At 42.2% G+C, this 26,983-nt stretch overlaps 1 protein-coding gene across 1 annotated transcript in view; it reads left to right on the forward strand.

Moving 5' to 3' along the window:
• Positions 1-4,113: 4,113 nt before the first annotated feature.
• The window catches only part of ADAM12 (ADAM metallopeptidase domain 12), a 383,219-nt gene continuing 360,349 nt past the window's right edge, over positions 4,114-26,983 (forward strand). Inside the window, exon 1 of the mRNA XM_082423180.1 lies at positions 4,114-4,634. Within this exon, the coding sequence (XP_082279306.1) occupies positions 4,547-4,634 (88 nt within the window). The 5' untranslated portion in view covers positions 4,114-4,546. The remainder of the gene's footprint in view (positions 4,635-26,983) is intronic.

Consider the following 26,983-nt stretch of genomic DNA (forward strand, 5'->3'; position numbering starts at 1 on the left):
GGCTCAAAACAACAAAAAGTCATTATCTCATGCGCAGTTTCTGTGGGTCAGGAATTCAGGAGCAGTTCAGTTGGATGGGTTTGCCTCAGGGGCTCTCTGGGGGTTGCAGTCAGTTGCTGCCCTGGGCTACAATCATCTGAAAACTCCACCGGGGCTGGAAGATCCACTTCCCAGATGGGGTGCTGACGTGGCCGGTGGCTGGAGGCCTCAGTTCCTCATTTCATTTCTTCCCCGTTGGGCTGCCTGAGTGTCCTCACCGCACAGCGGCTGGTTTCCACGCCCCGCCCCCCATCGGTGAGTGATTTGGGTCACCCGTGCCTTTCAGGACTTGTCTCAAAACTCACACACGGTCACGTTGGCCCTATTTCATTTATTAGAATGAGTGTCTAAGCCCAGCCTGCATGAAAAGGGAAGGAGGTGAACCTTGATTTCTTGAATGAAGGAGGATCTACAAATATTTGGTCATTCTTGTTGTGAGTTATGTTTGTTTTCGAGATTCTCTGTTTGCCTTTCTCCGAGTACTGTCATTTCATTCTGCCTGTCCTAGTGATGGTGGGAGTGGATGGACCAGTGCAGCCAAGGGGCTATCTGAGCAGCTGGCAATTTGGCCATGTGGCTCTCTGTTCCTCTTGGGTGTTGTCAATCACTTGCAGTACTTCAAATGGGCTCTCTTGGGGGGTAATGAGTTCCGTACCACAGTAGGCATGTAAGGGGAAGTTGGATGGTCAGTTGACAGGGTGACGCAGATAAGTATAGATGGGGGAAGGGAGCCAGCCTAAGTGACCTTCCATGTCCCTTCTAGCTTGAGCATCCTTGAGTCCCTGATCCCCCCCAAGAGCATTCTTCCTTTGGAGTTCGGATGGGCTACTTAAGCACCGATTCTGTGCAATAATGGAAGTATCAGAGCCAAGAGGGGTTAATCTGTCCAGAGGAGGCTCTTTGGGGGGCAAGTTTCTGGAGGTGAAGGCATAGGCTCTTGAAGTGAGAAGATCTAAGAAAACAAAAGTGGACTTCATGTTATTATAGGCTGAGAGGATCATGAGTTTCAATCTCCCCAAGAGATGGAATTAAAGCGATTTCCAAGAATCTTAATCATGGGGCGATTGTGTTTGTTTACTTTTGCAGCAAGCCTTGGGAACTGTGCTTGGAGAGATAAAAGCTGTTTTGCGAGCCTGTGTCTGCAGCTCCATCACTAGGTAGAGCGGCAAGGAGGCTGACCCTTCCCTTACAGCAGAAATCAGGAGGGGCTGCCTGTAACGTCCTGCCTTAGCAACATTTGCCTCCATTTTTTCACCTGCTTGGACTCAAAGAAGATTGAGCTAAATGTGAGCTTGGGTGAGAAATAAGTGCCCTGTTCATTGTGAATGCCCAGGCTGCGGAGCAAAAATAGCACACAGGAAACGGTATTGCAAAGGTCAATTCTTCTGGAAAGGAAAAGACAACAAGCCATCTATCTGAAATTTTAATGAGCAGACCCTGGCCTCTGACCTCATGCCATTACCCAACAATCCAGTATTGAATGCCATGTCAGCTTCCATTTCCTGCGGGGGCGGAGGCAGAGTTCCCGGCCAGAGGCCGGCCATCTGCCGGACATGGGATCCGCCCTCTGCCTAGCTGGCTGTTACTGAGGGTCATGAAGTCATCATGGATAGAGTGTCAGCCCAGGCTACTTGCTTCACAGAGATGGTGGATTAGAAGGTTGAAAAACCAGGGCTAGTGGATAGGATTTTCTTCCCTATCTTTCTTTTTTTCCCTCTGCATTGACTGTTTTGTTTCATTCAGTCAAAAACAAACCAAGGACAGTCTTGGGGGCACATTTAGCCCTTTGGAGAGAGCTTTGCAGCTTCCAGGTTTAAAAAAAAAAAAAAGTTGGACTTCTATAGTCAAGAGCTGAATATTGAAGGAGAAAAAGAAATGGACCGTTAGGAGAGACAGTGTATAAAGCCCCCGGTCCAGTGCACGGTGCATATTACTTCCACTATGAGTAGACAGTTTAACCCGTCAGGAAGATTCAAGAGGCCAGCAGCTGGGGTCATCCTAAAGTGAGTCTCCCTCATTGATCTCAAAGGAGACAATTTAAAATTCTCTTGTGCCGTGTCTGAAAGTTCTCTGGAGCAGGAACATCAGAATCACCTGCGTACTCGCTAAAACTGTCCTTCCCAGAGCTCTGTAAAAAAGGATGGCCAGTGTAAATGCCAAAGGGTTTGAATTCTTAACCAACGTGAGGAATCCCGTGGCTTGGGGAGGCGTCCTAGCTCATTTAATGCTCACTACCAGCTGGGAGGTTTGTATTTTACTTTCACTTAACAGATGCTAAACCTGAAGCCTGGAAATCAGAACTAAAGACACAGGCTGCATCTGCAAATAGATCTGGTGTGGGCTCTGACCTACTTCTTAGCCCTGTGACCACAGGAAAACTACTTAACCTCTAGACGCTGCAATTTCCTCATCTGGATCTTCAGGATTTTAAAATGAAACAATGCACGGGAAGCACTTTAGCACAATACTCCGATTATACGAATATGTAATAAATAACTAGTGGTTAACAAACAGCCTAATGATTATTAAAGAGGCCATGTAACCAGCTCACACCATTCAATAGTTGTGACTGATCAGTTTGTCCTACCAGACAGAAGAGTCTTTGAAGGCAAGAGGTATTTCTCATCCGTCTGGTTTCCCAAGTCCCTACCAGAGCGTTGCTAATTGCTGATTGAGCAAATGAATGAACAAAGCAAGGACAGGCAAAGGGGTGAGTAGTAGGGCTGGATTTAAACTGGGGCTTGGACCCAGGCCTGGCTTCCAGATGGAGTGCTGAGATGTCCTGGCATTGAGAAGGGGGTCCTGGGGCCAGTGCCTCTGGCTTTTGGTTTTTTTTTTTTTTATAAAAAGGCCTTCACGTTGTTCAGAGGGGCCGAGCTGGTTCTTGGGAACACTGCAGAAACCTGGGGGGTCGGAGGAAGATAGGAGAAAAGCCACTTTGCAGTAAAAAGAAATGGTGAGGAAGGGAGTTCCCTCAAATGCTGCCTAAACGCCTCTTGGAATGGGGCTTCCCTCAGAAATCGGTGGGAGGTCACAGGACAGATTTCTGCCGGTGGTTCTCCCTCCATGCTACACATTAGAATCACCTGGGGCTTTGGAAACTATTCCGGCTCCGTCCATGGCTGGAGATTCTGATTAACCTGAGTGGCGGTGTTAATATCTCCCTAGCCCTTAGGGTTCCGATAGGTGGCCACGGCTGGGGATCATGGTGGTTCCACAAGGTGGGGGCCACCCATCCTTGACCCCTCCAGCTCCTGTAGTCTGTGTAGCCCTCTCCTTGCTGCTTCCCGCGGTCTCGGAGAGGGCAAGTCCCGTTGTTAAAATTGCTATCGTCTCTTTGAGGCCTAGGCAGAAGAGGAGGAGACCGCCAAGAACTCCGGCTGGGAGGCAAGGCTCTCCATTCACTTCACTGGTTTTTCCCAGACACCGGGTGGCCCCCGGCCCCGCGGCCTGTAGAGGCTCATTTCAAGGGCGTGGGAGGGCACCTGGGACTCTGTATTCTTAACAGACAAACCCAGACGTTTCTCACGATCAGGAGAGTCTGGGGAAAATCGCCGTGCGCTTTTTTTTTTTTTGGGTCCTGCCATGGAGGAGAAACTTGATCCAATCTATCAACGTAAAACCTAAAGCAGTGCATCGAAAGCAGAATGCCCAGACGTCGCGTGCCTGCAGGTCCAAATTCATTCTCTCGCACGGGATGTCCGTGTGGGGGCTTAGGGGACGGGGCCCGGGGACGCCCGCCTGGGCGGCGGACAGCCTCGCCGACCTGCTACCCGCGTTCCGGGAGCGCGCAGCCGAGTCGTCATTTCCAGCCTCAGACTGGAAAGCTGGACGGTGCAGCCGCGTGTGCTCTTGGCAGCCGGGCGCCCGGGGCCCCGCGGCCACATCATCCCGGGGCGGGGATGTGTGCGCTCCGGACGCCCGCGCCGCCACCGAGCCACGTCTGTGCCGCCGCCGGGGCGCGCGGCCCGGGAGGCGCCCTGCCCCGAGCCGCCCCGGGGGTGGGCCAGAGCCGGCTCTGGGCGGGACCCTGGCGGGGGCCCTGACCGGTCTCTAGGACCCGCGGGACGCCGCGGGCGGGCGGGCGGGGGTGCGGGGGAGACCATAATTTGTTCCGTGGTGATGAGAACGGTGACTGTTGGCTGTGGATCCATTTCACAGGCCTGCCTCCTCTCCCTAACGATCTTCCTCGTCCCCGGGCCAACTCGGACAGTTTGCTCGTTTATTGCAACGGTCAAGGCTGGCTCGTGCCAGAACAGCGTGCGCGCGCGCACACACACACGCACACACGCACACACACGCGCGCCGGGGAAAACTTTTTAAAAAAAATGAAAGCCTAGACTAGCTCTTCAGCGGCCGGGCGCTGCGCGAGGGGTTCGGAGTTGACTCCCCGCAGCAGGAAGTCCCTCGGGCCGCGACGCCCGGCCCCCGCTCGGCGCCCGCGGGGGATGGTGCAGCGCCCGCCGCCCGGCCCCGAGAGCTGCTGCTGCACGGAAGGCCGGCGACGATGGCAGCGCGCCCGCCGCCCGCGCCCCCCGCCCGCGCCCTCCTGCTCGCCCTGGCCGGGGCTCTGCTGGCGCCGCGCGCGGCCCGAGGTAAGTCGCCGAGCCCAGGCGGCTCCCCGCCGGTCCCCCGCTGTCCCCGCCCGCCCGCTGGGGACTCGCCCTCCGGGGGCACCACGCGCCGCACTGGGGGGAACGCCGAGTGGCGGGATTGCCCCGCGACCCGGCGCGCGGGGACGCAGCTGCGGAGCCCCCGGGCTCGGGCTCCCGGCTCGGAGGGGACCCCCGCCCCCCCGGGCCCCCCCACCCCAGGTGCCAATTCCCCGGGGAAGGAGGGAGCCCTTGGCTCCGGGCCTGGAAGCCGCCAGCGCGTAGCCCGGGTGGCCCAGCCTCGGGGCCGCTGCCGCGTGTTCTCCCATCTCGGGGATCGTTTGCCAGGGTATCTGTGTCTTGACAGTTACACGTGTCGCCCGGGATGATGCGCGTCGGGTCATCTTACCCTGCCCCTTAGTGAATCCCCCCATCTCTGACTGGTCAGCCCTCCGTGAGGTTTCCTGTGCATCCCTGCTCCCCCTCGGATACACCTGGGGGGACGCACAGTAACCGCGCAGGTGAGCCATCCGCGTGCCCGCAGGTGTGCCTGCGGCGTTCCACGGCGCTCTCCATTTTAAAAATGGACTCTTTTACCTACTTCTTTAATTTTCTTTCCCTCTTTTTCTAATTCCGGATAGCTCCCTCGTTGTCAGTGGCGGCTAGATTTGAGCAGAATCTTTGTTTCCCGCCACTCCGTCAGGTTCTCAACCTAAATAATCGCTTAAATCAACCTTGTGTAAAGCGACAACTCATTTCCACGTTAAGCCAAAGTGTGGCTATTATAGCTGTTTTATAGACCTAGGTTTTCCCGAGTTGTATCCCCTTAAATGGGTACCTGTGGATCTTTTCTTTTTGCACAATGAGAACTCAAACAGCAGGTGCCTTTTTAAAAATTCAGAAGTTTCTGCCGGTCGCCGTCACCGCCACCGCCGTCTTTCTGCCGCTAGAGGCGCTGTCGGCCCACCAATGAAAGACTTGCCTTGGCCTCCAGGTCTAAATTTCTGTGATTCTATGTAACAGGCATTATTTTTCAACAGCTGGCCTCAATCACGAACCGTTACCACCTTATGGTACGTTTAATTTTGTAATTGCCACTGCTACCCTCCACCCCACCCCACCTCCGTCCCCCACCGCATCTACTGTAATGTGGCTAAAACCCAGCTCTCGATAAAATCCACACGGCAACGAAGACCAATTTGGGAATTAATGATTAAGTAAAAAGATTGCTCAAAGCAAGGAAGAAGCAATGAGAACGCCAAGAAAGAATACTGCTGACTGTTTAGTTAAAAAACTCTATGACCTGCAAGTGAAAATAATAGTTGTGAAAAATGTTTTGAAAGACTTTTGTACAGATGGGTCCTTTTGAGTATTTATTGAGAAACAACTTTTAAAAAACTGAAACAGAATCTCAAAGTGTGCCTGAGGTGGTCTCGGACTTGACACATGCTCTGTACACATAAACAGAAGTCCACTGAGCATGGACAATACTTTTTTTTTTTTTAGAGGAAAATGTTTACTAAATCAAGCTAATAATGGGAAATTATTTCATGGAGGAAGGACTTTTATTATTTTATGACTACAGCTTTGGTAGAGGTAGTTTTTCCTTAGGATAGATATGACTCAAAATAGAAAGCTAGTTAAGCCTAAACATTTAGAATGGGTTACATGCTGTGGTATCCCAGGATTCACTGCTTGTTTATCCTTGGATTCTCGGTATCGAGTTTTAAATCAATCAGTGCACCAAATCACAGCATATAATGAAACATTTCTTTGTGTTGGCAAGAAAAAGGGAGGAATTACTACTTGTTGAAGGCAGAGCATATTTTGGGGTTTGTCTCTCTGCGTGTTACCCTTCATTGGCATGTCAGCTCTAACAGGTCCAGAACAGAACCCTAGATCCCAAACTGTCTACTCCTGAATCCATTTTCCACCCCGTGCCCCCATCTTTCCAACTCGGTAATAACATCCTCTGCCTTTTCCAGATGCTTCATGCAAACACGTAGAAAGTCATCCCGAGGCTCTCCTTTCCCTCCACAAGCCACCAACCTCCAAAATGTGTTCTCATCTACCCCCTTCCCCCTGTTTCAAGTGGCCTTCCCCAGCCTTGGCCGCTTTTTTTCCCCTTCTTTTGATCTCTTCTGCAGAGCCTCTTATCCCTAGTGTAGTAGCCTCCTAACTCGTCTGCTGGCTTCCCCTCTTGTCCCTGCTCAGTGTACTCTTCCCAGCACCACAGCCAAAGTCATCAGTCTCAGTCATGAGTTGGATCATGCTGGTTTCCTGTTTAAAACTCTCCAGTGGCTTCCTAGGGCTCTTAAGAAAATCCAAACCTCAGGATAACCTATTTCCTGTTTTCCTCTGTTATCTCCTTTCTCACCACTCTCTCCCGTGCTCACGACTCCATCCACACTGGCTTCTCTTCTTTCTGACTTTCCAGTGTAATACCGCCGTAATAAAAAACCAATATTTAATGTTTGCACCATGAAGCAAATATTGCTTATGGTTGAGCCACACAGTGTTCTGTAATTCCATTTCATACCTATTTCAACTTTTTGTTTTTCCTAGAGTTAATAATTGCTTTGTTTTTGTTTGTTTGTTTTTTTTACCCTTTTGCTTTGTTTCTTGTGTACCAATCTCTACCTCCAAACCCTCTGGGAGAATCGGTAAACTCCTTCCAATATGATCAAACACATCAGGTAATCTATTCACTATTTATTTTTTCTTGGTATTATCTCTCTTGGAGCCCTTTTCTTCCTGCTCCAGTGTGAACTGGTTACTTTTTAGGCTTGCATGTCAACTGTTGTCTCAGGACTACTCTCTTGCCAAGATGCTGGAAACTCCTCTTACATCCTTCCTGTGTTGGATCGCCTGTTTTCTGAGCACCATAACTTTCTTTTTTTAGTTTATGCCTTATTTTTGTGGAGCACATCTTCTAGTAACTTCCTAAAAGGGCATGTGGGAGATAAATTTTTTTGATAACTTGTTAGGAATGATTAAATACTTTCCATTGCAAGTAACAGAAAACCTGACCACAGTAAGTCCCGTACATATGAACAAGTTCCGTTCCGGGAGTGCGTTCGTAAGTCCAATTTGTTCATAAGTCCAACAAAGTTAACCTAGGTACCCAACTAACACGATCGGCTATATAGTACCATACTGTAATAGGTTTATAATACTTTTCACACAAGTAATACTTTAAAAAAATAAATACAAAAAATAAAGAAAACATTTTTAATCTTACAGTACAGTACCTTGAAAAGTACAGTAGTGCAGTACAACAGCTGGCATACAGGGGCTGGCACTGAGTGAACAGGCAAGAAGAGTTACTGACTGGAGGAGGGAGAGGAGGTGGGAGATGGTAGAGCTGAAGGATCATCAGCAATAGGAGATGGAGAGCAAGCTGCAGTTTCACTCACGCCTGACGTTAGTGGAACCCATGTTCGTGTCTTTGAAAGTTTGCAGGTTGAAGGTTTGGGTGTAGGGGACTTACTGTACAGCAGTTTTTTTTTAATCTTTACATCCCGATCGTTTGTGAAGTAAGCGGTGTAGTAGCTGGTGTAGCGAGTCAGTGATACTACTAGGCACCCGAGGTTTTACTTTCGCTTGTGTCTGCCATACTTACATGTTGGCTTTTGCTTTTATGCTTAATGCCTCATGGTCTTATGATAGCTGCTGTACATTTTGGCATTATATCTGCATTCTAGGCCGTAATAAGGCAAAAGAGGCAAAAAGCAGAGTCAGCAAATATATTTTATTGGGAAAATAAAAGTATTTCCAGAAACCTTTGTAGCAGATTTTCTCTTGGCTAGACTGTGACACAGGGCCACTGCTTGCTGCATGGGAAGATAGAAAAGTAAATATTTTTAGTTGTATACTTTGGTGTTTCAATCGAAACAGAGTTTTATGAGTAAGAAAGAAGTTTAGAATGTATGTCTTGCATGCAAATATATATATGCAAACCAGCAATTTTATTTATATATATATATATATATATATATATATATATATATATATACACACACATACACTCATATATGTATTTCACCCCGGATATATATCCTAAAGGTGGTAATATATATCACCTTTGATTGTTAGTTTATTTAGGAATAAAATTTCAAGATGGAAGTCATATTTCCTCAGTATTTTATAAGGCATTTCTACATTGTCTCTATGCCCATTGCCACTTGGGAAGTTGATAGCATGGTGATTGTTAATCCTTTATATGTAGTCTGTTTTCTTCCTCAAAGCTTTCATCATCTTCTCTTAATCCCCAGTATTTTTACATTTCATGATAATGTGCTGTAGCTAAGTTCTTATCAGTAGTCGTGCTGGGACTTTCTGTTTGAACTTTCATGCTGTGAAGTTCTAGTGTACTTTCTTTTATTATTTCTTCAATGATTTCTTCCTCACTGTTTTTGTCATGCTTTTTCTGAAACTGCTCTTAGCTGAATGTCCCAACTTCCTGCAAACATCCTCTAATTGTCTTCTTTGTTCAACTTTCTGGGAGAGTTTGTTTAATTTCACTTTCCAAACCTGCTACTCAAGTTGTTTATTTCTGCTTCTGCATATTTAATTTCCAAGAAATGTTTCTTGTTCCATGAATGTTCCTTTTTTTAAAATAAGGTTCTGTTCTTTTTTTTAATATATATAATGGATGTAAGGTTTTGGTGAACTCTTGGCATGTCTTAACTTTTACTTTTTAAACATTGTTTTGCTAACTTTATTCTCACTATTAGCTCTCAGGTCCTCCCCCACTCCTGTTTGTTATAGCCTCTGGCTTTCTTCAAACATCTGTATTTTGGCTGTCTGTTTATATTTAACAATGAGACACTAAAAAGCTGATTGAAACTTCTGTGTGCTTCAAAGAGGGGCTTAGTAACTGGTCGGCCTTCACTGGGTTGGGGGACCTCCATACATCACTGACTGTCTTTTTTCGTAGGCTGGTCAGTTTCCCCAAAGAAGAATTTTGCAGGTTCCTGCTGAGGACTTAAGCCTGGCTAACAGGGCCTGTGAGCTGAGTAGTAGAACAGGGTTAAGGTGGTTGTCTCACCCATGAGTGTGCTTTGCTTTTTTTTTTAAATCCTTTTGCTTTCAGTTTGGCACTCTGCTACCACTTCTTCACTCTCAGCTATGCCGGGCGTCCTCGTGTACAGAATTTCTCTGCTTTAGTGTCTGCAGAAAATACATCTCCTGTCTGATGAAGTGGGACGGGCAGTCACCTAGCTGTGCTGGCTTTGCGAGGGACCTGCAGCTCTAACTTTTCCTTGGACGGTCTTTCAGCCCAGCCTGTACTGACCATCAGAGGTGCCCACTGCCTCCCATCCCCAAGTCTTTCCAAGGTTCTTTCTCATCTTCTCTAGATGACTTCCCTCTTCTCCAGGCAACAGGTTTCCAATTCTCTCTCCTCTGCTGAGTAGGTAACCACTTGTCTCACCTCTTCGAAAGCCTTGTTGCTTTCTCTTACCTGTTGCTATTTTCTCTCCAATTCTTTGCTTTTTTAAAATTATTTTTATGTGATTATTTATATTGTAGGCTTTCAGGAGGGAGTGCAGACAAACACCTGTGAGTCTGCCATGCACATTTAAAAGTCAGCCCAGGTTTTTATTACGGCACTCTATATACAGACATGTTTTTTTTTCCCCCTCTCTCTCACTTGTCATTTGACTCTTTCTATTCCTTCCTTGTGGAAACGAAAATTACATCCAGTTTTAAATGTTTCAAAACTTTCTTTAAAAAATCTATAAATACTCAAAGTCAACATATACCTAATTGGATAGATGTTGCAGCTGTGGAAACTATAAGGATTTTTTTTTTTCCTAAGGAATGCAACTACATCATCTAAAGAAGCTAAGCATATTTCTTTCTGGTGTAGATGATGCTGTAATGAATTCATTACAGTTGCAAAAAAAATTTTTTTTTTTTTTTTTGGATCAGAGTATGTTCCAGAGGCCTCTTAAAGCTAAACTGTTCCTGCACTATCTATGATTTATAAAGACAGGTGTGAGAAACATCTTCAGATGTTCCTTCTGTACCAAATGGCTAGGCCTGTAGTCCTTTGGCTGCGTGCCCACTGAAAGCTATATGAAACAGCTCTGCAATATGTACAGTCCTTTAATTATCAGCTCTCTGGGTTTGAGAAAGTGAAGTTGATATAATCTATACAGAATGTTTTGGGAAATAGTTTCTGTGCACTTGTAGTAGCTGTTTCTTTATGTGTGTTTCTGTAGTATTTTATGAAACCTGAAGTTTTCATACCAGCACACGGTTACTTAAAAAAGGCAGTTGTTGAGTGCTTTGGTGCCAGGAGCTATTGCAAGATCTTTGCATGCACTATCTCATTCAGTCCTTGGGGAAGAATCTTGCCATTGGTCCTGTTATTGCCCTCACTCTATAGAGGAGGAAACCATGGCTTCGGATGGTTGAGTGTCTGCTAAGTGGCCGATGCAGGGCCATCTCTAGGCGCTCTCGTGATGTGGACCAGGTCTTAGCCTAGGTGTAGTAAACATTTTGTCATCTATATACTTTATCTTTGAAATAATTATAATGTCTATAGCAATGAGATTGTAACGTAGTTTGCTTTGAAACGGAATGATAACGCAGTTCAAATAAGCTTTACTTGCCAGTTGAAATGTGTGCCTTGAATATCACGCTTTCTGACAAGCTGCCATTTCAGTCCTTATATTTACCTCCGCTCATTCTTCATCCTGGTGCCTTGTGCTTTATTTAATGTTCAGTATACCTTGCCTCCAATTGATCGATGAGATGGAGAAGCCAAATAATTCAGCATCATATTGATACTTTTTTTATCCTTTAAGCTTTTATGTCATCCCCAGGTGACACTAAGAGCTCAGTTTCTAGGCAACCGCTTAAAGAATTGGGCAGCCTCATTGGATTAACTCTGGGCCTTCCGTCTGTCCTGGAAGCATTCACCTCCCTGATCCCTTTAGATGATCCATTCTTAGAACTGTTGTTGCTGCACCCGGACATCTTCCCTTGGCAGGGCGTGGTAAATACTGGCCTGCAATGTGACCAAAAGCTTCCTTGTTTTGTGTTTTGCTATATTTGTGATTAAAGCCAGGATAGGATGGAGCATTTCTCATGAGATCTATGTTCACGTGAATCTGAATGTCATTAGAGAACCTGGTTTTACTTTCTTAAATCCTGGGGGTTATGGTGGTGTTCTTGGGAAACTGCATCAGAACTTAAGAGTCTAGGTTATACCTTAAAATGCAGCTGCACTTTGGTTGATGGAATACACGTATTCCTGAAATGAGGCAAGCTAAGCAAAATTTCTAAACTGAAATAATTCATTCAGCCAATTTCAGTATAATTTGAGATATGATCATGAAAAAGGTCATGAAAAAGAATTTTGGCCCCATTATCCATTCCTTCACAAAATGTGAAATATTGTAAAAGTTGAAAAAAAGACATAGAATAAGTTACACATCCACATTGTTGCCAACCAAATTTTACTATAGATGCTTCAGAATTTTTAAAATTTAAAGATGTAAAATGTTAAAGCTTATCTGTAACCACTCCTGATTCTCTCCAGCCATCCAATTCTTCACCTTCTTTCTGAAAAGACAACCACTATTCTGAAATAGGTAGATAGAATATATATATATATATATATATATGTGTTTATACATATACATGTATCTCTAATCAATATTTGATATTATTTATGTATTAAATATTATATAAATGGTACCCTACTGTACACAAGAGCCTTCTTCAACTTGCTTTATTTTTTTATATTTTTGGCTGCGTTGGGTCTTCATTGCTGCACACGGGCTTTCTATAGTTCCAGCGAGCGAGGGCTACTCTTGGTTGCGATGTGCAGGCTTCTCACTGTGGTGGCTTCTGTTGTTGCGGAGCACGGTCTCTAGGCATGCGGGCTTCAGTAGTTGTGGCGCACGGGCTTAGTTGCTCAGCGGCATGTGGGATCTTCCTGGACCAGGGCTCGAACCTGTGTCCCCTGCATTGGCAGGCAAATTCTTAATCACTGCACCACCAGGGAAGTCCTGCAACTCACTTTTCTAAAAATCAGTGTGTTTTTAAAGACTTATTCTTACTGATACATGTGCTTGCTTCATTCCTTTTAATTGCGTGCTTAAACCATAAATAGTACACTCCTGTGTGGATAAATATCTGTTTTCCCCTACTTTTTGATACTGCACTGGTGCAAGGATACTTGTACCTATCTCCTCATATACAGGCGTGAGCTCTAGGGAAGCTATTACAAATGAATGGCTGGATTGGAGGGTAAGCCAGTTTTCTACTTTGATGTACATTGCTACTTTGCTTTCTAAATTGGTTGCACCCATTTTCATGCCTACTTGTTAGAGAGTTCTGGTTATCCATATTTTTGCCAATACTTAGCGCTTTCAGGCTTTTAAATGTTGCCAAACTGGATGTGAAATATTTCATTGTTTTTATTGGTATTTTCCTGATTCCTAAAGACTTTAAGACTTTTCTTAAGAAATGTGTTTATATTGTTCTTTATGTTTCTTCTTTGGATCACTTATTATTTGCCCATTTTTTCTTTCTAAGTGTGGTTTAAGAAATCCTCTCTTTTCCTGAGCTCCAAAAGAGATTTTTATAATTTCTTCTAAATTTTAACTTTTTGCTGTTCACTTTTAGTATAACTGGAACTTATTTTTATTTGTTGTATGAGGGCATGGTCTATTTTGCCTCATATAGATAAGATAACCAACCATCCTAGTAACATTTATTGAATCCTTTCCTCCTTCTGATAAACACCAAGTCTAGACAGATATGCTTCTGGATTCCTTGTTCTGCTGGACTATTTTTTTTATCCTATTTTCAGTACCATACTATTTTCAGTATTCTGTACTATAACGAGTCTTACATATTTAGATTGGTTGGTATATGGTGGTATAGGGGGCACAGTGGGGTCAGCTTGGCGTGGTTTGCATATCAGCTCTGTCACCTACTGACATGTGACCTTGGGAAGGTGAGTGACCATCCTGTGTTGCTAGGACTTTTCCAGTTTCAATACTGAAAATCCCACATCTCAGGACCCCTCAGAGCTGGGCAAACCATGATGGTTGGTCACCCTAAACCTCAGTCAAATTATGAAAACTCTTTTTTCCCCAGTTACTCCCTTTATGAAATGGTGATAATAATAGTATCTGCCCCCATGGGGGGCTGTGAGGAAGATTAAATGAGATAATACATGGAAAGTGCTTTGAACAGGGCCTGGCCCATGCTAAGTGCTCAAAAAAGTTAATTTCCTCTTCCTGTCTCCCTTCCTCTCCTTTATAGAATTGTCTTGAGTATTCTTGAAACCCTAGTATCTCATATGAACTTTAGAATCTCCTTGCTAAGTTCTTCAAAATACTCAGTGGGAACTTACAGATTAGTATGGGGAGACTTGACATTCCCATGACATCAAAGCTTCCTGCCATAAATGTGGTCGTTTCTTTATATGTTTTCTTTAATTTTATTCAGTAAGTTAAAAAATTTTCTGAAGTTCTTGCACATCTTTGTAAGATATATTTCAGTGTACTCTAAGTACTTACTAGATTCACTGTTATTCTGAATGGCATCACTATTTTTTTTAATTAAAAAATTTTACTACAGCAAATTTTAAACATATGCAAAAGTCGACAGACTGGTATAATGAACACTCATGTGTCTATTACTCAGCTTCAACAAGTACCAGCTCATGGCTATTCTTGTTTTATCTGTGGAATTATACCTTTTTAAAAAGTTCTAATTGATATTTTCTTTTTCAGTATAAATATATGTCACTGATTTTTGTACTTTGATTTTGAATTCGGCAACCATGCTTGATTTTTATTAGTTCTAATAGTTTGTAGACTAACTTCATAGAAATTCTAATTATCATCTAAAAATGATGGTAATTTTTGTTTTTTCCTTTACAGTTCTTTTACATTCTACCTCTTTTATTTCTTTTCTTTCATTGACTAGCACCTCCACTACAATGATAAACAAAAGTAGTGATTGCAAATGTCTTTGGTTTTTCCCCCCCAACTTTAATGAGAATAGCTTTTCACCATTGATTAAGATGCTTACTGCAAAATTTTGCTATGTATGTCATTTAATCTTTTTTTAATATAAACTAAGAACATTTCTCTATACTGCTAGTTTGCTAAAATGTTTTCTTTTTAACATATAAACATGGTTGTTTAATTTTTTTAAAAAACTTTTCCTCAGCATCTGTTGGTATGATTAGTTGTTCATTTGTTGGGTTTTTTTCCCCTCCTCTATTCCGTTTGTAGTGTAGTGAATTATATTAATAGACTTTATGTTGTTAAACCATCCTTGAATTCTTAGAATAAATCTTCCATGATTTGGGTGCATTTTTAAAATACAATGTTGGATCCCATTTACTAAAATTTTATTTAGGATTTTAGCCCCTGTAGGACAATGTTGATAACCACCATTAGTCTTTAATTTTCCTTTCTCCAAATATCTTTTAGTTTTCATTTCAAAGCTTTACTATTAGCCTCAGAAAGTGAGTTAGGGTGTTTTAGTTACATCTTTTTCTATTCCCAGGACAGCTTAGGTATAAGAGGTTATTTTTTCCTTAACAGTTGTTGAAACTTGACTTAATATCATCAAAGCATGGTGTTTTTCCATCAGAAATCGGATAGTTGATTTAATCTCCTCAAGGGTTATAGTGCTATTCATATTATCTCTTTCTTTCTGAAATAATTTTGCTGCATTTTTCTTTTGTTGATCTTTTATTTTTGTTTTCTATTTCATTAATTTCTGTCCTACTTTCTTGGGGTTTATACTGTTATTCTATTTCTCACTTCTTCTGAAAGCTCTTTCATTTAAGCTGAACTTTTCCCTCCAATTACTGCTTTCATTGTTTTGCTGTTAGGTTTGTGTTATCATCATGGCCAAAATAATCTATACCTTGCATTATGATTTTTTGAGTGTGAAGTTATTTAGACATATGTTTTGATTGGTGTGTATGTGAGAGAGTGTGCATGTTTTACTTTCTAAATGGTTGGGTAAGATTAGTTATCTTTGTTGTTGATATCTGATTTTATTACACTGGTGTCAAAGAAAGTGATCTGTGTCCTATTGACTCATGCATTTGAAATTTTCCTTATGAGCTAATACATGGTAAATTTTTATAAAAATTACATGTGTGTTTAAAAATAATGTATATGCTCTAAGTATTGGGTATAGGGTTCTAGATATGTCAATTACATTAAGCTTGTTAACTGATGTCATATCATATATTATGACTAACATTTCTCATTCAGTATTTCTGTGTCTAAGAGAGGTTTTAAGAATCTAATATAATCATGGATTTTCCATTTCTCCTTGTAATTCTGTCAGTTTTTGCATCATACCTTTTGAGGCTAGTTTGTTGGGTCTATTCAACTGTGTACAGCTCCAGATGTGTCTAAGACAAATATTACTGTATCACTTTTCTTTGGGTTAATATTTTTCTGGTATGTCTTTTCCTATCTCTTTACTTTCAAATTTTCCATGTCATTATCTTTCACATATGTCTATTATAAACAAAATATGCCTAGATTTAAAAACTTTATAATTGCTGTCTCTTAACTCACTAGGTCCATCCCTTCATGTGTATTGTGACCTTTGATGTTTTTGAACTCACCTTCCATTTTGTTCTCTATTTACTAAAAGTTTACTGAATTTTGCTATTTTTAGGCACCTTTTTTTTCTGTCTCCTTTTATATTGCTGAAGGATTATTTACTCCTACTTCTTTCCAGCTCTGTTCATTTAGAGGTTATATATCCGGTTTCCATAATTTAGTAGTACTGCTAAATATCAAACGTTGTGCTTCAAGTAACAAAGTGTAAAGGTAGCCAGTGACTCTGGCCGCCTCCCAAATACCACCACTGACCAAGAATGCTTCCGTGTCTTTCATCGTCTCTCCCATTTATTATTATTGCTGTCTAGCATTTTAGTCTACCACTTTGAAGCACATCTCTCATCAAAAAAATATAGTGGGGTGGTGGTAGACTTTGCTTTTGTTTTTAGTAGTGCAGGCTTATTTTGATTTATCCAGTGTAACCAGTGCCTTTTTTTTCCATCATGGCTTCTTGCAAACCTCTTCTGCCTCTTGGATTCAGTTTGCTTTTTATCAAAATCATGTTGCGTTGAAGGTCTGTGAATAGCAAATGCTCTGTATTTGACTGGAAAATGCTTGTTTTCTCTTTTTCTGAAATGTTAGCTTAGCTACATACAGAATTCTAGGTTGACAGTTACTGTCTTTTAGCAGGTATTACCGATGGTATGCTGGCCTCTACTGTCGCTGTTGAGACATCTTTAGTTTAATGATTATTCTTTTGCACTAGACCTGCCTTTTTATCTGGTTCCTTTTTAGGTTGTCTTTTGTTTGTTTGTGGTTCTGTAGTTTTATTATCATGTTTTTTGATACGGACTCATTTTTAATTTATGTATATCTGACCTTGCCATGCTTCTTAAATCCAATCAAATATAGAAAGTTCTTAGTCATTATCTCTTCAGTGACTGTCTTGCCCTTATTTTCTCTATATCTCCTTTGGAACCTTTTTATATGTAATTGGATCTTATCATTCAGTCATGCTGTTTCTCTTTGTCTTTTTATCACTCTGCTTTACATTCTGGGTGATGTCTCCCAATCTAGATTCCATTTCATAATTCTCTCTTGAGCTGTGTCTAGGTTGCTGTTTACAGTCTATGGACTTACTTTGCAATTTCCAATGCCTTTAATTTTTCATTTATAGAAACTTAATTTTTAAGGTTCTTTTTTAAACCTGATAGATCATTAAAAATAATGTCCTTTTGCTGTCTCCCATTACGGCTTCTGTGTTTTCTTCTACATCTTTAAAACTTTGGGATGCATATGTTGTTATCCCTCTTAGATTATTCTGTTGTCTCTAGTTCTTAGGGTGCTGAATCTGTATTGTCATAAATTATCTCTTCTAATGCCTTGCAATTTTGAATTGTGAACTCATTTTCAGCTTTTTCCTTTCCACCACTATCCCCTCCATGAGCGTCCTATGCACCTGGGATTGTGAAAGGACCAGTAGAGCAGAGTTTTACTTATGATAGGTGTTTCAAGGGTTTTACTCATCTGAGGCCAGTTTTTATGTTAATTTCTCATCTTGGGAATCTTACACCACATAGTTATTGTAATTTTGGTCTCCACACCCATGTGGAGGCTTGAAGTTTTGATTTCTCTTGGGAGACTGCCTAACTCTCACCAGCAGTCTGGGTAAACATAGCCACTTTGCAGTTTCCCTGGGGCATTTGGTAGAGTTTTTCTAGCCCCTTGAACTTGGGAAGGGCAGTCCTGCAGAATGCTGGCTTTCTGCAAGGATCTCAGCTCCAGTTTCCCATCTCGTGTGTTCCAATCATACCTCCTGTCATTAAAATTACAGCTCCTAGACTGAAGGCCTGTATCTACTGTGTCTCCTAGATTTCCATGGTGTTGGCAGTGTTTGAATGCTCGGGCTATGAATTCCTTTTTTATTTATGGGTCCTGGTAATTTCCTTTCCTTTCTTTCTAGTTTAGTTATGTATGTACTATAAAAATGTCACATTTTATTTAGCATTTTTTATGTGTTTGCAGTGGGAAGGTTTTCTATCTGCATTAGTTCAGTTCACCACCACGCTTTCGGAACTGGAAGTCCCCAACATTGATTCTTTGATTCTCTAAGTCAGTATATTTGCCTGCTGTCATCCTGGATTTGTACCAGGGGCTAAGGATACGATGGTGAGAAAAACAAATGCAGACCTTCACCCCCTGGCATGTGGAGTGAGTGGATCCTAAGGATGTACAGAAGATGAGTCGAACCCGCCCAGTACCCTGATTCTTGGCTTCCAATACTGCTCCAAAAGCTCGGTCAGAAAAGCGAGTCAGCTGCTCTCCTGCTGGTATGTTAGTCTTTGCCTTGGCAGCTGCAGGGGTGAGATGTGCTGATGATGGGGCCAAGCTGGGCTTTGGGGGTGAAGCCATCAGCTGTTCCCATCTCCCTCTGGCTGAGGCAAAATGAGAACAGCTGGGAAACAAGGCCGGCACACCCTCCCAGAAGCCATTCCTCTGCCAGCGCAGGTGTCAACAGAATTCCATTCATATGAGCCTTCCAGGAGCGTATATCAAATTTGTTCCATGCTTTAAGATTCTGATACAGAGAGTGGATTGTATAATGGGGTGAGCTGATGATTGAAACCCTCATCTGTATACCTTTGTACTTTTTGGAATGAATAATATGATCCCATAGAGATTGATGACTCTGCTGATTTATCTAGAAAAATCAGATGCCTGATTTGTCATGAAAATTTGGATGTGTCAGATTTTGTCTACTCAGTTCATTAAGATTTGTTTCCAATTTCTTAGTAGGGAAAGTCTTATCCAGCTGTAATAGATGGTCCTCCTGAAACTTCCTCTCAAAGCTGACACACGTTTCAGTCTCTTTTTCTTGTCTCTACTCACCCTTCAAGTGCTTTTTAACCCTCATTCTCCACTCAACACAGCTGAGGGCCACACTGTTGGTTACAGAGGCCCAGTAAGAAAGTGATTCCAGCAAGGGTGGCAGAAGGGACTGGCTAGGATGTAGTTTGAAAAGCCAAGTCAAGACAGCTGTCTAGAGCACAAAAGATCCCTAAGAGAAGCTTCTGCTTCTCTTATGGGCATAAATGGCATCAAATAATGAGATTTCTTTGACTTACCTCCCCTGATGTCACTTCCATGTGGATTTCATGTGTTCTCCTGCTGTAGTGATGAAATTGAAAGCTCGCTGGGATCTTGGCCAGAATTCTGGAGTGAGAAGGCCTGGCTCTGAGTTCTGACTTGGCCTCTTTGTAGCTGTGTGACCTTGAGAAACCTACTCAGTCTGAACTTCAGTTTCCTTATTCGTCAAAGAAGAGTAAGGAGATAGCCTATCTCACTGGGTTGCAGAGACCATTGAATGAGGGAAATGTTGGAAAAAGCATTCTGTAATTTATTTATTTTTTTAAATTTTAATTGGAGTATAGTTGCTTTCCAATGCTATGTTAGTTTCTACTGTACAGCAAAGTGAATCAGCTATACACGTGTATATATCCCCTCGTTTTTGGATTCCCTTCACATTTAGGTCACCACATAGCATTGAGTTCCCTGTGCTATACAGTAGGTTCTCATTAGTTTTCTATTTTATACATAGTACCAATTGTGTATATAAAGCATTTTGTAATTTAAAGTCTGCCCTTTAGCTTGTGGGGCACGTGGTCCCCCTGGCCCTTCAGTGACGTGGATTTGCTCTCTTGTCTTGGGAGGCGCGCATTTCTCAACATCAGCCACCCTCCCCTCCTGCTGTTGGTAGATGGGTGTACAAGTTACCCCCAAAGGTCAACAGAGGTTTGGGAGAGCCGGACACTTTTGCTCCTTTTTTTCCCACCTTAAATCTCATGTTTCATTCTTTGCTTTTATTGACCTTGGGTTAGGGCATGTCTTTGTTAACAAGGACCATTTGAGATTGCCTTAATAGTGTCAACTCTTGCAAATATCATTTAGTCATGGCAAACAACATGTGTGTTAGTTTCCTACTTCTGTATTGTATGGGGCACATTATGGGCAGGATATCAGGGTTGGAGAAGGAGACCCAGGCCAGGGTCATTTTCCCAGCCCCCCCCAGCTTCTTGGCTTCTTGAGAAAGGGGTTTGGGAGGACGACTAAGAGTAGAATTGCAAGGAAAATAAAATTGAACATGCTTATTGGGGTGCTGGGTAGGTGTTATTAAGAATTGCTGTAGGGATAGAAAGGAGTCTTTCCCATTTTATGGGGGAAGCATAGATGTACGCTCTTAAATTTTGTGTGAATTACCACTTAGAGTATGTGATTACAGCAGTGCAGCCAGTGAGAGGCTCTGCATCCTTGCGGTTCCAGTGAATGCAAATTTAGAACATTCCAGAATCTGACAGAAATGTTCCACCAAGACTGAATGGTGTTATTTTCCCAATTTATAGGAAAAAAAAAGTCAATGGAAAGATATTTCCCCCCACTGCCAAGATTGTTTATCTCTGTAATCTTTCTTAAACGTTGGTTCTAGCTACCATCTCTCCTGAGTTACAAAGAAGCAAATGCATTTTCAAAAATGTCCACTCAGTCTTAGTTCAATATATTATCAGACAACACCCAAGGGCTCCTGGTTACAGTTTTACCTTTGTGCCTGAATAACAGTCATAGTTCCTTATGGTAATTGCTCATAATTTGAGGACAGAATTAAGGGATTCCATACAGGCGATTTTGCTTTTGTGGTTTCTGTATACTGGCACTGTTCCGTGAGATTTACTTTGTTCTCAGTCCATCCTTGCCACTCACCTGGGAGGTAGATATATGGTCACTCTCTTTTCCAGATAGGAAAGCTGAGCTCAGGAAGTTAAAATTGCACGAAGACACACAGCCAGCAGGTAGCACAACTGGAGTTTTGTACCTGAATTACTGTACAAATAGGAACTACAGAAATGGAACAGATGCTAATAGCAGTCACAGTGATGACTCAGCAACTAACCTACCATGCAGCAGGCACTGGGCTAAGCCTTTTGCATCAGTTCTCTTTTTAACATCTCACAGCCCTGGGAGGTGTGTGCCATTTTTATATCCATTTTACAGAAGCAGGGACTAAGGCAAGGAGAACTTGTGACTTGCTTTAGCCCCTGCTTCTGATGAGAGGCTGAGCCGGGACCAAACGAGACAGCTGATTTCAGAGTCCACATGATCAACCACTGGGCTACCATGGGAAGAACCAGAATTTCCAAGTGTCTGTCCAGATTCAGAACCCTTTGCAGCTGACCCATTTTGTGTTGATATGGGGGCATCAGGGTTTGAGGAGAGAAGAGCTCATTTTTCTAGGAAGGCACTGAGTAGAGCAATACTTGAGACTTCTACTGTGTAGACTCTGGGGTCTTTTCCTGGGGGTGGGTCCTGACCTTCAGGGAGTCACAGGAAAGATAGGACTAGTGACCCATTTTCTATTTTCTTTTTTTTTTGGCCTCGCTGTGTGGCGTGCGGGATCTTAGTTCCCCGACCAGGCATCAAACCCGTGCCCCCTGCAGTGGAGTCTTAACCACTGGACTGCCAGGGAAGTTCCTAGTGACCCATTTTCAAAGTCCAATATCTTTGACCCTTTGTTTCTTCATGAAAGGGACGTGTGGACTTAGCTAAAATGTTGTCTCTGCAGGGGAAACTTACTGTTTGATGGTTACGCACACGGCCCTCTGTTCTCACTCACAAATAAACCACAGGACTCACCCTGATCACTTTTCTCTGGGATGGCTCTAGAAAATATTAAAATTCTAAATGCACATAAGTGAGTGTGTTCGTTATGAATTGCTGTGTAACAAATTACACAACTTAGTGGTTTCAAATAACACGCATTCATGACCTCACAGTTTTGTGGGGCAGGAATGTGGGCACAGCTTAGCGGGACCTTTGCTTCAGCTTCTCTCCCAGGCTGCCATCCAGGGTCAGCCAGGTTCGGGCTCTTGTCTGAAGGTTGCATGGGGAAAGCATCTGCGCCCAAGCTTGTGTGGCTGTTGGCAGAATGCAGTTCCTGGAGAGCTGTTGACCGGGGTCTCGGCTCCTAGCTGACCACTGGCTGGAGGCCTCTCTCATGTCCCTGACAGTCACCCCTCCAACACTGCAGCTTCATCAAAGCCAGCAAGCTGAGAAGGCAGTAGAGAGCATCTGCCCCAAAGAAAAGAGTCACAAGTCGTTGTAACCTAATCAGGGAAGTTATTGCCCTATTCCACTGGGCAGAAGCCATGCACCCGGCCAGCCTGTCTCTCGGGGAGGAGATTACACCAGGAGTGAGTACCAGGAAGCAGGGTCTTTGGGAACCATCTCAACAGTCTGTCCACCACCATGAATTACTTGGTAATGAGTGTTGTTAATATCAGTGTGGCCTTGACAGCTGGAAGCTTCTGTTTGCAGAGCTATCAGCTTACTATGTACAGGTGCCAGAACTGGTCACAGCATCCTCTTAGTAAGGTGGTTGTGTGTTTCTGACTTTTTATTCCTTAGCTGTTCAACTGTTGTGTGTCCTTTTGAGCTGCAGTGGATTCTTTGCTTCTGCCTGACAGCGTTTGGCCTAACTCCTACTTAGCTAGACATCACTGCTTCAGGGCACCCCGTTCTTGGTCCTCACCCCACTCCAGGGGAGGAGAGGTCCCCTTGTTAAGCACCCTCAAAGTACTGTTTCTCTATCAGAGGAGCCGTTCGGCTCGATGGTCTTCCTGGTTAGAATTTAAGCTCTGTGGTGACAGAGACCATGTCCATCTTCCTCTCTGCTGTCCCCAGCGCTTAGCACACCCCAGCTGTTCAATAAATATTGGCACAATGAGGGAAGAGCCCCACTTCATGTGCTTCTTTTTCTTTTAAGCAAATGTGGTTCACTGAAGCCAGACTCTTTACTGAAACATTTTGTCTTTGTACAAACTTTCGTGTAAATGAATGAGCACATTTGGAAAATCTGTTTTAAGAAGACCAGGTGTCCCAATATTTGGTACAGAAAAGGCAGCTAGTATCTATGCGTGATTCAAAAGAAGCAGCTCCAGGGAATACTATGAAACTCTTCTTTGAACGTTATTTTTATTGTCTAGAAAATAGGAGCTGATCATTTAATAAAAGTTGAAGAGATCTCTATAAGTTTTAGCTTATTCCTGTCATCTCATTGAGAAGCACACAGATGGAAGGATGGATATGAATGACTCTGTGTACTGATTTGGCTTTGAGTTTTCCTTAGCAATATCTACTGACCTGGTGAAGATAAACCAAACTGCATATTCATTTTTTCCTTTTTAGTCCCTCTCCCCACATTTTAAACTTTTCAAATGGTTTTGACCCAAATGAGTCAATATTCAATTGGAGGATTAAATGACTCTTTGTAAAACAGACTCAACTTCAGCATCTACAAAAGCAACAAAAAACAAACCACAAAACCTCACAACAGCCTAATTTGCAAATCACGCATTTTACTTTGTTTTATATTGTTTCCTTATATTGGCCTTGGTTATCCTTTTATTTATGTCCATGTTGGGTGATTTCAGTGGTTTGGGGAAAAACATTTTTATAGAAAAACGTTTGAAAACATCAAAGTTTATTGTTGATAAACTCACAGTAATTTTCTTAAGTACATTTCTTAAGGTTGTACCCTATTTATTTTTATAAAACATTTTTCTCTTGGTGGTTTACCGTCAGTGCTTTGCATAAATAGCATAAAAGCTAAGCCCAGCTCATGAACAATTGAAGTAGGTTATCAAAGGAAGAGTGAAATTCATGTTGCTGAAAAGTTTTTATGAATAAGAACTGGGTTGCCTATTTAGGTATAGTTCTGGGAATATGAACTATTTAAGTTTACAGACTAGCAGGCCCATTCTTCTCCCGTGTGTGTGTGTGTGTGTGTGTGTGTGTGTGTGTGTGTGTGTGTGTGTGTTGGGAGAGGGAATTAATCATGAATTCAATTTCTTTAACAGGTATATGGCCATATAGACATTTCTCATTCTGTGCCAGTTTTGGTAATTTGGATCTTTTATTTTTTTTTAATTTTTAAATTTTTTTTCAGTTTTCTTTTTTTCTTTTAACATCTTTATTGGAGTATAATTGCTTTACAATGGTGTGTTAATTTCTGCTTTATAACAAAGTGAATCAGCTATACATATACATATATCCCCACATCTCCTCCCTCTTGTGTCTCCCTCCCACCCTCCCTATCCCACCCCTCTAGGTGGTCACAAAGCACCGAGCTGATCTCCCTGTGCTATGCGGCTGCTTCCCACTAGCTATCTATTTTACATTTGGTAGTATATATAAGTCCATGCCATTCTCTCACTTTGTCCCATCTTAACCTTGCCCCTCCTCGTGTCCTCAAGTCCATTCTCTACATCTGCGTCTTTATTCCTGTCCCGCCCCTAGGTTCTTCATAACCATTTTTTTTTTTTGGATTCCATATATCTGTGTTAGCATACGGTATTTGTTTTTCCCTTTCTGACTTACTTCACTCTGTATGACAGACTCTAGGTCCACTCACCTCACTACAAATAACTCAATTTCGTTTCTTGTAATGGCTGACTAATATTCCATTGTATATATGTGCCACATCTTCTTTATCCATTCATCTGTCGCTGGACACTTAGGTTGCTTCCGTGTCCTGGCTATTGTAAATAGAGCTGCAATGAACATTTTGGTACATGACTCTTTGAATTATGGTTTTCTCAGGGTATATGCCCAGTAGTGGGATTGCTGGGTCGTATGGTAGTTCTATTTTTAGTATTTTAAGGAACCTCCATACTGTTCTCCATAGTGTCTGTATCAATTTACATTCCCACCAACAGTGCAAGAGGGTTCCCTTTTCTCCACATCCTCTCCAGCACTTACTGTTTGTAGATTTTTGATGATGGCCATTCTGACCAGTGTGAGGTGATACCTCATTGTAGTTTTCATTTACATTTCTCTAATGATTAGTAATGTTGAGCATTCTTTCATGTGTTTGTTGGCAATCTGTATGTCTTCTTTGGAGAAATGTCTGTTTAGGGCTTCTGACCATTTTTGGATTGGGTTGTTTTTTTGATATTGAGCTGCATGAGCTGCTTGTAAATTTTGGAGATTAATCCTTTGTAAGTTGCTTCATTTGCAAATATTTTCTCCCATTCTGAGGGATGTCTTTTGGTCTTGTTTATGGTTTCCTTTGCTGTGCAAAAGCTTTTAAGTTTCATTAGGTCCCATTTGTTTATTTTTGTTTTTATTTCCATTTCTCTAGGAGGTGGATCAAAAAGGATCTTGATGTGATTTATGTCATAGAGTGTTCTGCCTATGTTTTCCTCTAAGAGTTTTATAGTGTCTGGCCTTACATTTAGGTCTTTTCTCCATTTGGAGTTTATTTTTGTGTATGGTGTTAGGGAGTGTTCTAATTTCATTCTTGTACATGTAGCTGTCCAGTTTTCCCAGCACCAATTATTGAAGGGGCTGTCTTTTCTCCATTGTATATTCATGTTCCTTTATCAAAAATAAGGTGAGCATATGTGTGTGGGTTTATCTCTGGGCTTTCTATCCTGTTCCACTGATCTATATTTCTGTTTCTGTGCCAGGACCATACTGTCTTGATTACTGTAGTTTTGTAGTGTAGTCTGAAGTCCAGGAGCCTGATTCCTCCAGCTCCATTTTTCTTTCTCAAGATTGCTTTGGCTATTTGGGATCTTTTGTGTTTCCATACAAATTGTGAATTTTTTTGTTCTAGTTCTGTGAAAAATGCCATTGGTAGTTTGATAGGGATTGCATTGACTCTGTAGATTGCTTTGGGTACTATAGTCATTTTCACAGTGTTGATTCTTCCAATCCAAGAACATGGTATATCTCTCCTTTTGTTTGTATCATCTTTAATTTCTTTCATCAGTGTCTTATAGTTTTCTGCATACAGGTCTTTTGTCTCCTTAGGTAGGTTTATTCCTAGGTATTTTATTCTTTCTGTTGCAATGGTAAGTGGGAGTGTTTCCTTAATTTCTCTTTCAGATTTTTCATCATTAATATATAGGAATGCAAGAGATTTCTATGCATTAATTTTGTATTGTGCTACTTACCAAATTCATTGATTAGCTCTAGTAGTTTTCTGGTAGCATCTTTAGGATTCTCTATGTATAGTATCATGTTATCTGAAAAGAGTGACAGTTTTACTTCTTTTCTGATTTGGATTCCTTTTATTTCTTTTTCTTCTCTGACTGCTGAGGCAAAAACTTCCAAAACTATGTTGAATAATAGTGGTGAGAGTGGGCAACCTTGTCTTGTTCCTGATCTTAGTGGAAATGGTTTCAATTTTTCACCATTGAGCACGATGTTGGCTGTGGGTTGGTCTTATATGGTCTTATTATGTTGAGGAAATTTCCCTCTATGCCTACTTTCTGGAGGGTTTTTATCATAAATGGGTGTTGAATTTTGTCGAAAGCTTTCTCTACATCTATTGAGATGATCATATGGTTTTTCTCCTTCAATTTGTTAACATGGTGTATCATATTGATTGATTTGCATATATTGAAGAATCCTTGCATCCCTGGGATAGACCCCATTTGATCGTGGTGTATGGTCCTTTTAATGTGCTGTTAGATTCTATTTGCTAGTATTTTGTTGAGGATTTTTGCATCTGTGTCCATCAGTGATATTGGCCTGTAGTTTTCTTTCTTTGTGACATCTTTGTCTGGTTTTGGTATCAGAGTGATGGTGGCCTTGTAGAATGAGTTTGAGAGTGTTCCTCCCTCTGCTATATTTTGGAAGAGTTTGAGAAGGGAAGGTGTTAGCTCTACTCTAAATGTTTGATAGAATTTGCCTGTGAAGCCATCTGGTCCTGGACTTTTGTTTGTTGGA

This window comes from Balaenoptera physalus (genome assembly GCF_965194825.1).
Source record: "Balaenoptera physalus genome assembly, chromosome: 14".
NCBI lineage: Eukaryota > Metazoa > Chordata > Mammalia > Artiodactyla > Balaenopteridae > Balaenoptera > Balaenoptera physalus.